A 12,105-nucleotide genomic window follows, 5' to 3' on the forward strand; every position below is an offset into this window, starting at 1 on the left:
TTCCTTTACTTTGTGACATATTCTCCCTGTGGGCATGATTAAAGTTATTACTGATTCTGATTCAAAAGTTGTTGTAATTGAATGAATTAGTGTAGTTGTTTTACAGTGAACGTTTTAGGGAATTGTACTTTTTGGAAATAAGATAAATCATACGTGAGATTTTACTTTTAGCACTTTACAACATGAGGCATCTGCAGGGTTAAATTTAAGTCTTTAGAATGAAAGTTTATAACAAAGAAAAGGAAGGGAGGGGAGAAAAACGGAAAGGAAAAGAAAAGGGGGAGAGGAGCGGAGATGACAAGAAAAGAAAGGAAAGGAGGGGTAGGAAAGGGGGAAAAGAGGAGAGGAGAGGACAATAAAGAAAAGGAAAGGGGGAAAGGAAATTAAACAAAAAGGGATAAAAGGAGAGGAAAAGAAAGAAAATGGGGAGAGGAAAGTGAAGGAAACAATAAGAGAGGAGGGGAGAGGAAAGGAAAGGTGAAAGGAAATGGAACAGACTGAACAGAGATGTGCCTGCAGAGAAGTGTCGCGCACTCTCCAGTAGCCAGGTGGCGGTAATGCGCCATACACATCAGCTGTCACCGAGCATTAAAGAAAAAGGAAGAAGAAGCACATGGAGAAGAAGAAGAAGAAGACAGGCGCAAAAAGGTCCTATGTGATTGGTGCGAACGGAGTGTTTCCGCCGCCTCGGGCCATCAGAAAGACCTCTCCCCCTCTCCCTGTGTGAAATAGTCCCGCACTGCCTGAACTCTGTCGTCCCGTGGAAAAGGACTTATCCGAGGTTCGGTTGTCTCGACCCGGCTGTGGAGCTGTGTGTGAGAGAGGAGGCAGCCGGAGCTCCCACAGTCTTTGTCCCAGCCTCCACCGCTCAGGTAATACCATCATTAGCCTCGCTAATGTCATGGCGCGGTGATCGATAACTGATACCCCTGGTACCGTGGCACTTTGAATCGGGGATTGACACAAATATATCGAAGTCTTGAAGCATCAAAGTATTTGTAATCCCACCTCAGACTACAGCAGCGCATCCACGGACGCTAGCTGGTTAGCATTAGCTCCGACCAGCTAATAACAAAACAGCCCCTGAGCTAACCCATGCTAACGTTAGCCAGTGGGGATCGGGAGAGCGTTGCTAGCAGATTTCTCTTCGTCTCACTGATTGAATTGTGAGTAGTTGTAAGATGTAGTTGTACAGGGAACAATAGAAGCACACACGCCATAATTGGATCTTAACCAAAACATCATGTTTACAACCTCACGTCATTTTAGCAAAGTGTTGTTCATGTAACACCTCGGGCCCCTGTTCCTTCTGTCCTACACATCAGCATCAGCAGTCTCCTATGGCAACCAATACTGTCGCCATCTTAAAATGGGATTTATGTAATTCAGGTTCAAGTTACAAATAGCCACCGTAAGTACTGGGGTCCCAGTCACACTGCCACAGTTGTATGCACGGTTGTAATGGTTGCACATGCAATTGGTTGGTTGCTGCCAAAAGGACCATGAAGGTTTTAATTTGAAACACAGATTGTTATTATTACCACTCTTTGCAGTCCGGTCACCCCCACAGAGCATTTTACTTAGGCCCCCTGATCTGGATCCACATCCAAATTGTATGGTTCTTCCTTGGGCCATGCCCCAAGTCCTCCACAATATGCCTTGGAAATGGAGTGATTGGGAATTTTGCGGATCCTGCTAATACAAAAACAAGCACAGTCGAAAACACAAAGTCCTCGGCCAAACTAATAGAATTTAATTCCGCCATCATAGATTTTTTTGGCAGTGTTTTTGCTGGTAATTACATTTTTAAGCTATTGATCTTTAAACTAGCCGGTGTTTGAGCTTTTAGTTTTAGCATATTCCTCTTCACTGCTTTGCAATAGTAGTAGTTTTAAAGTGTAATGTTATTTAAATTCTGCAGTTCCTTGTATCAAGTCGACTAATAGTGTTTTTCTGTTGCAGCTCCACAATGTCTGAACTTTTTATGGAGTGTGTCGAGGAGGAACTGGAGCCGTGGCAGAAACAAGCTCATGAAGTTCAAATGATTGAGGATGATGATGATGATGAACCCATCTTCGTCGGAGTGCTCTGTATGTTCTAGCACATTTTTTATATATTAATGTGAATAATTGTAACGCCTAGTTTTGTTGATGCAGAGCTTATTTTGGTCCATTTCCTTGTTCTTACAGCTAACAACCAAAAGAGCAGTAAGCCGCTGCCCCAACCTCGTCAGGCGAGCAGTGCAGGAATACAAGAAATGAAGCGTCCTGATCCTCAGCCTTCCATTAGCTCCTCACGAATAATGGTGCCACTGAATATCACTGGAAATACAGTGACTACTGCAACACCCACTCTGGCACCTGCCACGCAACAACCTGTCATTGTAAATAACCAGGTATCATTCTATTAACATTCAAAATATTTGGCAAAGAGCAACTCTTAGTTTACTGTAATCTTGTTTTCTATGGAGTGAAGATATTTTTATGTTAATTAATGTGCTTGATGCATGATGAAGTTTGACTTTGTTTAATTATGGATTTAAACTTTTCCCAGGGCTTTATTGTCACTTCTCCGCAATTAGTGAACAACCCTGGGTTCATTGCCTCTCTTGGTCGGCAGTACCCCCCTGGGACTTCATTTGCAATCGTAGCAGGTAAACCTGAGTGTAATAGTGTAATATAAGTAAAGGTTTATTATGAAGTTAATACTTTTTATTGTTTTCATGTCAAATTGGTCTTGAGAATTTGTTTTCTCTGTTTCCAGCTGGTCAGCAGCAGATCTTTCAGCAGGTCAGTCAAGGCACAATCATACCCAGTGCTGTCCACAGGCCTCAGGTGCAACAAATCAGCAACAACATTGTGACGTTGTCTAATGTCCAGAGTCCCACTGTGTACTCAACACAACTAAATCAACTGAAACCCAACCAGCAGATCGCTCTTCAGACCTTCTCTGTGCCTACAAAGGCCAATAACACAGGTATATTTTTCATTCCTCTTTTACATCAATATTAGTTGTTGTACACCCGGGGGTCCTGTTTCGATCACTGCCGATCGGAGCCAACCAAACCCCTGTGTCTACTGTTGAGTCATTACACCTGGGAGTGGATGCAGATTGAACATATTCCCATTGCAGACTCAAGCCACATGTTAGTGTTTATTTTGACGAGTGGACAAGGGGCTTTAGATTAATTTAAACATATTTTCATCTCAATGTGCTGGCAGTGATTCAAATGTAAATGCTCTTTGATTTCATACAGATCAAATACCAGTCAAACGCGGATTGATACTGCAGCAAACTGACAGTGTAGGAAAAAAAGCAAAGCTCAATTTGGGTAAGTGACACTGTTTTGTCATCTCATCACTGTAAACAAAACCTAAACCTAATCTGCGATCCTCTCATGTTTGTATCTTACTATTTGTCACATCCAACAGATGCATCAGGCACACTGGAAAACGGCATCAATACAAAATGCCCCAAGTGTCATGAAGAATTCACAATGCCAGAAGCTTTGAAATTTCATATGATGGTGAGTAAAACTTTTGTTGACATTAGTCCCTTATTGAAAACGGTAAAGTAGCTTAAAAGAGATTTTCAAATAGAAAATCAAAATGTGCACCTAGTCATCAACACATTTGGAGGAAAAAGCTCTAAACCTCTAAATGCCTCTTAATTTCAGAATTGCTGTATAAAGGTTGAAAGTACAGCTCCATCAACCGTGAACTCGGGAGTAAACAAGCGCATCATGCTGGTCTCTGAGTTCTATTACGGCCACTTTGAGGGAGATGGGAGCAATATGGAGGTGCAGAAGACCAACGGCACTTTCAAGTGCCAGAGCTGTTTGAAAACTCTCAAGAACAATATCAGGTATGGTTTTGCAAAAAAAAACACCCTAAGTAAAATAACAGTTTAATTATTAATTTCATCCATTTGTTATGGTTTTCTTTGTTAAATCAACCCGCTGACACACAACAAGGATACAGTGCAGCTCTGAATGTTTCGTTTTGAAGAAACATTTTCATTCACTTGGAGTTGTGTGTCTGGCTACCTGACAAAATACGTTTAATATTCACTCTCCTTCCAGCGGTCTCTCACTTTAAGGGAAATATCTGTTTCTTTAGCTGCTAAATGCTTCCCTATGTTCACCAGCTTGTCTCTAACGGTGTCTGCACCAGGTTGTGTGTTTTAAACCTTCAAGCCTTTTCTCTTTATACAGCTTCCTGCTGTAAATGTTTGCAATTCGAGCAGTGAGTGTGAACCTAAATAAGGAGTTGCCACGGGCCAGCAGAACATTTAGGGTGAAAACTTGCAAGAAAGCCCTGTAAAGCCAAGATAAGCAACAGATTTAGTTTCACATTACGCTTAATGAGTAATAAACCCGATCAAATTTCACATGTTCATTTGTCAAAGCTTTTCAGACAATATTTTTAATAGGAGTAGAAACTTAATATGGATTAAAACCTGCATGTGTTGTTTTTAAATCAATTGTTGCAAGTAAATTTTAGGAAAAACTAAACGTTTTCACATCAGAAAATCTGAGCCAAGGTTCATATCTGTAACATTGTTTACATTTGATCCGGTTAGTTTGGCTGTGTCTAGACATGACATTTACTGGTTTGTTGATGGGCGACATCGGTGTGTTTTTTTGTATTCGCTAACTTTTCTTGAATAAAGTAGTGTTTCCGTTGGATTGGAGAAAGTGAATGAACCAGTTCACTTCCTGAATTTCGTTGCCACTGTAATATTACTACGGTATTACTCCCGAAAAACTGTCTACATCTTATCATTAATATTCTCTCAAGTAGCAGATTGGGACTTTAAGTACCGGCAGAAAATATATCTGTCCGGTGCCAGTACAGGAGCAGTGGACGTCTTCTTTGTCTCTCACTGCAGTTTTCTTCTCAGATGGATGACGGTATCGTGAGCATTTTCCCTCTTGGGTTTAAAGATGAAAAATGCGTGCTGGTTTAGTTGGTGGAAGAACTGCTCCCTTGATTAAATAACTTTGCTTCAGAACACAGCGGGGAAAAAAGCATCTGTAAGCTGCTTTTAATGGGGAAACACATTTGTACTGCAACTGCACTCTGACAGTCGAGGTCATAGTTCGTCCACATACAAATTTCTATTAGGGGAGCTGAGGTAGCAGAACGTACAGGCTGAAAAATGGGCTGTGCCTCACCAGGGCAGCCATGGCAGGAAGCTGTGGAGCTGCTGCCGCTGAGCACTACATCATTAGGCAAAACAAGGATCTGTGTGTAATTGGTGATATTATAACGGCCATTATACATGCTTAGAAATTGAGGCGCAAGGAGATTACTTCATTTATCTTTAAACCCTTGGGACCTGGACCATAACTGCTACAAAATACACAGTCCATTAATATAAAAATTATACTGCTTGACATCAGTTTCATTTTAATGTGTCAAATTTCCTGAATATGTAGATTAAGAGGCCACAGAATCCTTTTGGGGGGGGGGGGGGGGGCGAATTTAATCAACCATGAGCCAAGTGTGTGTTGACAAAATTTGCATGTGCACACAAATGCATAAATATAAGTGACCTTTTCATGATTTAACCAAGATAATCTAAATTCCTCTTTGAATTTCTTTCATTAAGTTTTTGTAAGATGGGAGATTTTTGAGGAATGAAAACCTCAAGTTCAGATGATTGAGTTAAAAATAGACAGATTTTTTGTTTTTAAATATAATATTTTTAGTGACAAAAAGCCCATCACGGGTTTGGCATCTTCAAATTGATTTGTTTTGTCTCACCAGTCGTCCATAACCCAACAATATGGAAGTTGTTATCATATTGTCTAAGACCAAGAAAATCATCAAATCCTGAAAAAAATATCTTCTTGTTAATGTTTTGTAGATCATCATGTTTAAAGACATATCCTCTAGATATTAATACATCTTGCTCATCACATTTGATCAGCTTTTCAGGTGATATCCTCCTACGTCTGTTTTATCCGACTAAAACAAACTGTCCAAAGATTTAAGATATTCAATTTACTAAGAGACAAGGCTGTCCAGTTTCTTATCAGGTCCTTTGTAATATAGGGTTGTGTGACGTTCCTTTGCTGTGTGTGTCCACGTTGTTGTGCAGGTTCATGAACCATATGAAACATCACCTGGAGCTGGAGAAGCAGAACAGTGAGAGCTGGGAAAGTTACACGACCTGCCAGCACTGCTACCGGCAGTACATGACTCCGTTCCAGCTGCAGTGCCACATCGAGAGCGCTCACAGCTCCATGGAATCCTCAAGTAAAACATATCATGATCATCACAGCTCCACTTACACACGGGACAGTTTGGTCAGACACTCAGTGTTCATGTGTGATTTTCTTCTTTCCTTTTCCAGCCATTTGCAAAATATGTGAGCTGGCGTTTGAGTCTGAGCAGGTGCTCCTGGAACACATGAAGGATAACCACAAGCCCGGGGAAATGCCTTATGTCTGCCAGGTCTGCTGCTTGTTACCGAAAGGTGGTCGGGTTTAACGTTTCGAAGTAAACCTTTTCAGATCCTGACATTCTCATTCGTTGTTTCCTCAGGTGTGCAATTACAGGTCGTCTTTCTTCTCCGATGTGGAGACACATTTCCGAACTGTCCACGAAAACACGAAAGACCTGCTCTGTCCCTTCTGTCTCCGAGTTCTCAAAACGAGTCATATGTACATGCAGCACTACATGAAACATCAGGTATGATGCTGCGTTTCATCCAGTCTGTGGTCAAACCAGTGAAACGTTTCTAAAAATTTGAACTCAGATTTAAGGTCAATATGTTTATTCAACTGATTCTTTAAATTCTTAAATCTGTAATTGGTCTGTTTGCAAGAGTTTGAATTTGCTTTTTATTTGTTCTTCAAGCTCCATCTCCCACGTCTTACTTACAGGAGCAGTAAATATGGTAGATCAGAAGCCAATCAAAATGAATTGCTCTTAGAAATTAGAGTCGCTCTTTTTGCTCTCTCTAGACCTTTTCTGTGGATCTAGAGTGCTTCTCAGACTCGTAAAAATTGCAGGACAATTGGCTGTAATCACTTTGCTTATTATTCACATTTTTGAGTTCCTGTTTTTTGTTTTCCAGAAAAAAGGGATCCATCGCTGTGGAAAATGCAGACTGAACTTCCTCACCTACAAGGAGAAATTAGAGCACAGGACTCACTTCCACAAGACTTTCAGAAAACCTAAAGCCCTGGAGGGTCTTCCTCCGGGTACCAAGGTCTGACATAACAGGATCAGCACAGCATTTATTTCAGACCCTCATGTTTACACCTTTTAACCTGATTATAACCAATTTTCTGTAATTCAGTGTCATTATATCTTGTGTTTTCCTTCCAGGTGACCATTAGAGCCTCCGTTTCAGGAAAGACGCCTCTAGCATCCACCTCCCCTGAGCGATCCACCGTTACCGTCACTCCAGGAATAACGTGCGTCACTTCGCCTGCCGGCTCTCTAGTCAGTGTATCCAAGGCAAAGTCTAACGTGGCCGGACTTGCAAAAGGCAAAATGACTCAGAGCAAGAAGAAAGAGCCTCGACCTTCCAAGCTCAACGTGGCCCTCAGGAATCTCAGGTCAGAGACTCTACAGCAACATCTCATTTCACTTTTATCTATTTACCTTCACACATTTCTCTGGTAACACAAACTGGAAATGTATGCAGCAACAAAAAATCCACAAAGCGTCAAATCTATGCTATTATAGGCATTTAGTTTGAAACAAATGAAGGATAATGTTAATGTGTAGGGAGAAGAATGCATGGAGTTATAAGAAACAGACTGACATCAATTTAGTGGCTTACTCCTTTAATGCAAGTCAAAAAATGAAGACCCTTTTAGTCCGAATTATATGAATTGATTAAATGTTTGCACTACATTTAACATTGTGGAGATTATTTAAAATGAACAGGACTGCTCCTTGAGCAGCTCAATAAACTGGTCCTCTGAAAAACATTATCCATGATCCCATGAGCTGATCATGTTGAAAATACTCAGAATCCCTCATCCACTAGTAAGGAGCCTCCCCTCCTGAGGATTTATGACAGCAAATAAATAGATGCTGTTAAACCCTAGAAACACACAAAGCAGTCAATTGCTAAATTTTCAGACACACTTCATTAAGCAGGCTAAAAATAAGTATGTGTATTATAAACAGTGGTATTTCTTAATTTAAAAAGTGTAATGTTTGACTAATTAGACAAAACAATCAAAACTACTTTGCTGTTTTAAGCCAATAAGACAAAGAATAATGAGGTGGTTCACAGCACTAAGATGACATTAGGAACATCTCTACAGACGATCAATAAAGAGAATTGATTCGGACACATTCATTGGAGAGGCTTTAAAGATACTGCAGGTATAAATGAGTCAAATATTTGGTAGAAAACCTATGTTTAGGCGGAGGGAGACGAAAACAGTAGCAGGCAATGTCATCAGTATGCTACGGTGGACAGTGGAAACACTACCGCTTTCATCCACAGATTAATGAAAATGAGGCGCTTTAAATATCACTTGACCTATGAATGAGAAACCTAAAATATTAAAAAATAAACACAATTAACTTTTTTCCTCATTTCCACTTTCCAGAATTAATCAGGGGAGTCACACGTGCATCGAGTGCAACGCAAAAATCAACGACCTATTTTCTCATTTCCCAATGGTTTCCAATTGTGGTGCGTGCAAATATCAGACAAGTTGCAAAGTTGCCATCGGGAATCACATGATCAGGTGAGTAAAAAATCCCATTGAATCTTTAGTCTGTGTGATACTTATATGTTCTCAGTGTTTATCTGACAAATCTTTCCTTTCCTCTCGTGAAGGTACCACAGCACCATCACCAAAAATAGATTTTTGAGGAAGGAAAGTAAGAAAAATGCATCCAAACTGAAGTACGTATGAATAACACTTTGCGTTTCGTACAACAAAAAAAGTGTTTTCTATTTGAAATTGAACATGACAGAATATTTCTTTGTTTTTTCCCAGATTAACTATCGTCTGTCTCAACTGCGACCTCCTCATGGATGCATCGATTGGCGGTGACCTGATGAGCAAACATTTAAATGATCGACCAAATCACATATGCAAAGTCATTCAGGAGAAAGGTAGGTTTCTTTTCCGTTAGTTCCAGCTGAATCATGTTCAGTATTTGATGATGCAAGTGTCTCAAAGGCTGTTTCCTATTTTTATCCCAGCAGACGTTAAAAACAAAGATCGAGCGTAAGTAGAAACGGATACACACGTTACATCTGCTCACCATATTATCTGAAATCTAAGAGGAACACTTGACATTGTAGAGGAGCATAAATAGAAATACTTTCTTGATGGATTGAGTGTCACACTTCCATTAAGTTGCACAATATCTATGATATTATTAAAGATACTAGAATGGATCTCGTTAGAGAGGATACCTCAGCCAAGGTCCAACAGCCCCCTCATGAAAACACATTTAAATTGACCAGATCCAGATTTTTATTTGATCTTAACCAAATTTCCAACACACATGCATATCAGTCCCCTAAACATGCCTTGTTTTTTTTGTCATCCAGATCCATGAATTAGGAACATCTCAATGTTTATAAAAGGATAAATGTGGATCTGTCTACTGATCTGGAGCCGTTAAAATTGTATTGGGTCTTCCTTGGGTCATGTCTATACCCTCCCGGCTATTTCATGGAATTCAGTAGAGTAGTATTTATATAATCCAGCTAAAAACACACACACACACAAACAAACAAAAACGTAACCTCGTTGAAGAAAATAATAGAAAAAAGGAAAATTGAACACCACAATGATGAATAATGACATTTGCTCAAATTCAATCTTGAGGACATTTTACATATGGCTCCCTGTGATGAGTAAATGGTTCAAGTAGCCCTTGTGTTTTATATTTGTTAACATATTGTGTGTAAAACTGAAATATGCTTTTACTAACACCGCCCTCCTCTTTATGCAGGCAATACGTCTTGGAGCAGCCCCCAAAAACCGTGTACCTCACGGCGACACCTTTTCCTCCGACACCAAAGGAAACGGACATCAAACTAGAGGAAAAGGTCTCACCTAAAAGTTTTACTGTAGCTGCTGTTGATCAACCACAGCCAATTTTACCAACAGTTGATCGGGAAAAGGGCTCCACAGGATTAAGTCTCGATGAAGATGGAAAGCCGACATTACCGCCGACTTCGTCTTCCCCGACATCAGATGGGGCTTTCGATGTGCCGGTGGGAGATGAGCCAGTGGGTGACTCAGAGAGCGCAGGTGTCCCTGAGCATGAGACTGGGGAACTGCAAATTAAATGCGAATGAAACACAATTACAAAGCAATGCACATAACAAACTAGAATTATGACCTCCTAAACAACCAGTTCATCAGCCACACCTCAGCTTTGTCATTCTTTTTACAAACATACATGCTCCGGCTGCAGGTATTTACTACAACTACAGATTCCTACATTAGGAAAGTCAGTTTCAACAGTTGGATAATATATTAATCTCCTCTGTAGACCTTCCTTTTGCTGAAATATATGTAGATAAATAAATAAAAACATCCCCTGTAATTTGTTTAGCCCCTGAAAACGGTTAGAAAACATCATTCTGCATTTTTGGACTATCGTAGACCTCTGTCAGCTGCTCATTGACTTAAATTCAGTTTGTATTTCTTTAAAAGTCTTACTATCCTTAAGGAAACTCCAACCGCTAAAGAATGGTAGGTAGTATGGGGCTCTGCTCCTGATCCCCAGTGTCAGATTTCAATGTGTTTTACTGAGAAAGATGAAAAAACACATTTGCCAATGATGTGACAAATCTGCCAAATTTCCCTGACAAACATTCTCAGTTAAAATCTCTGTCGTTCCTTTAAACTACACAAAATAATATTGCATTTGATGTAGTTTGAGCCCAATTTCTGTCGCAGACAGTTTTGAGCTGGTAACTTGATTTAAGTTTTAGATTTATATCTTTCTTGAATCTTTGGTTTTCTATCATTATGTAATGTGTAGATTTATTTTGTGATCTAATAAGAAAGCTGTTATATTTATATTGAATATGAGGTTGTATTATCGAAAACATACATTGTCACTGAAAATCATTAAATAATTAAAAGCAAATTCCTGATGTCTGCCAGAAATATTTGTCTAAACTTTATCAGGGGTTAAGGGGTGAACTTAAAAGATTGTTCTATGTTGACACACAGAAAGCAACTTTAAGGAATACAGCAGTACATGAGTATAAAATCAAAAAAAAAACTCATTCCATAAAGAGAAGGAACAAAAGTGGACGTGGGACGGACAGTCGATTTTATTGTTTTACTTTTAACTTTGTTCAGAGCGCCAGCCTGTAAAACAAATATCTAAACATTGTCTTGGCTGCAGGTACACCTATTTGTTCCATGTCCCGGCCTCCTTTTTATTCTGCATTAAGTGGGAAAAAAAGTTCCCTGTGGTGCTGGGAATATTTCCTCAGATGTGGTTTGTTTACTTTGTGTGGCTTAAAGTGTTAAGATATTCTTTATGTCATAGGTTTTTCATACGGGTTTTTACTAGTGCATATAGTATCTTTAGAGCAAGTCTGTAAATGCATTTATGTCTGAGGGGAATGTAAATGTAACTACCCTTCCCTGAGTCTGTTTAGTACATGCCTCTAAATGTATATTGTTTCCCCCTTAGGACACATTTTTTTCTGAGATGTATAAACCACTGGGATTGGATCAGTGTGATTCTGTTTGTTTTGTAAATAAATCTTTAATACAAAGGGTTGGAGTGCTTTCTCTCTCTCTCTCTCTCTCTCTCTGACGATACCCAGATCATTATTAGCTTCTTAAGGTCAACAATTAATTTCAGGGATTGTGTTGGGAACACTGACTGTGAACAATATTTGGTTTCAGTTGCGGAAAGTACGCAATGAATGTGTTCAGCAGCTGCAAGAGTCAGATATTCAGATTTAATTCAATAAAACAAGATTGCATGGTTCCTTGAAATAAAATCTGTTTATAGTGTCAATTCTGACACAGCATCACACTTTTTCTGCCTTTTTCTGGAAAACTTCAAACATAAAAATATTCACCTCTTTCAAGTCCTCATGGTTGATTATACGGCTCGAGTAATACCTGGACAA

At 39.6% G+C, this 12,105-nt stretch overlaps 1 protein-coding gene across 4 annotated transcripts; it reads left to right on the forward strand.

The window, feature by feature from the left end:
- Positions 1-605: 605 nt before the first annotated feature.
- znf280d (zinc finger protein 280D) lies at positions 606-11,746 on the forward strand. 4 transcript variants are annotated; one of them, XM_053423742.1, is made up of 19 exons: positions 606-872; positions 1,963-2,090; positions 2,190-2,395; positions 2,554-2,653; positions 2,764-2,789; positions 2,880-2,976; positions 3,257-3,331; positions 3,432-3,526; positions 3,677-3,864; positions 6,106-6,263; positions 6,361-6,461; positions 6,552-6,698; positions 7,087-7,221; positions 7,341-7,573; positions 8,585-8,725; positions 8,818-8,886; positions 8,981-9,099; positions 9,190-9,214; positions 9,951-11,746. In XM_053423742.1, exons 2-19 carry the CDS (start codon positions 1,970-1,972, stop codon positions 10,297-10,299), a joined length of 2,385 nt encoding a protein of 794 aa, XP_053279717.1. In that variant the 5' UTR covers positions 606-872; positions 1,963-1,969; the 3' UTR covers positions 10,300-11,746. The 4 variants fall into 4 exon arrangements, with proteins under 4 accessions (XP_053279717.1, XP_053279714.1, XP_053279715.1 ...); XM_053423739.1 differs by having other exon boundaries at positions 2,764-2,976; XM_053423740.1 differs by having other exon boundaries at positions 2,764-2,976; positions 9,193-9,214.
- The last annotated feature ends 359 nt before the right edge of the window (positions 11,747-12,105 follow it).

This window comes from Pleuronectes platessa, chromosome 1 (assembly GCF_947347685.1).
Source record: "Pleuronectes platessa chromosome 1, fPlePla1.1, whole genome shotgun sequence".
Lineage (NCBI taxonomy): Eukaryota > Metazoa > Chordata > Actinopteri > Pleuronectiformes > Pleuronectidae > Pleuronectes > Pleuronectes platessa.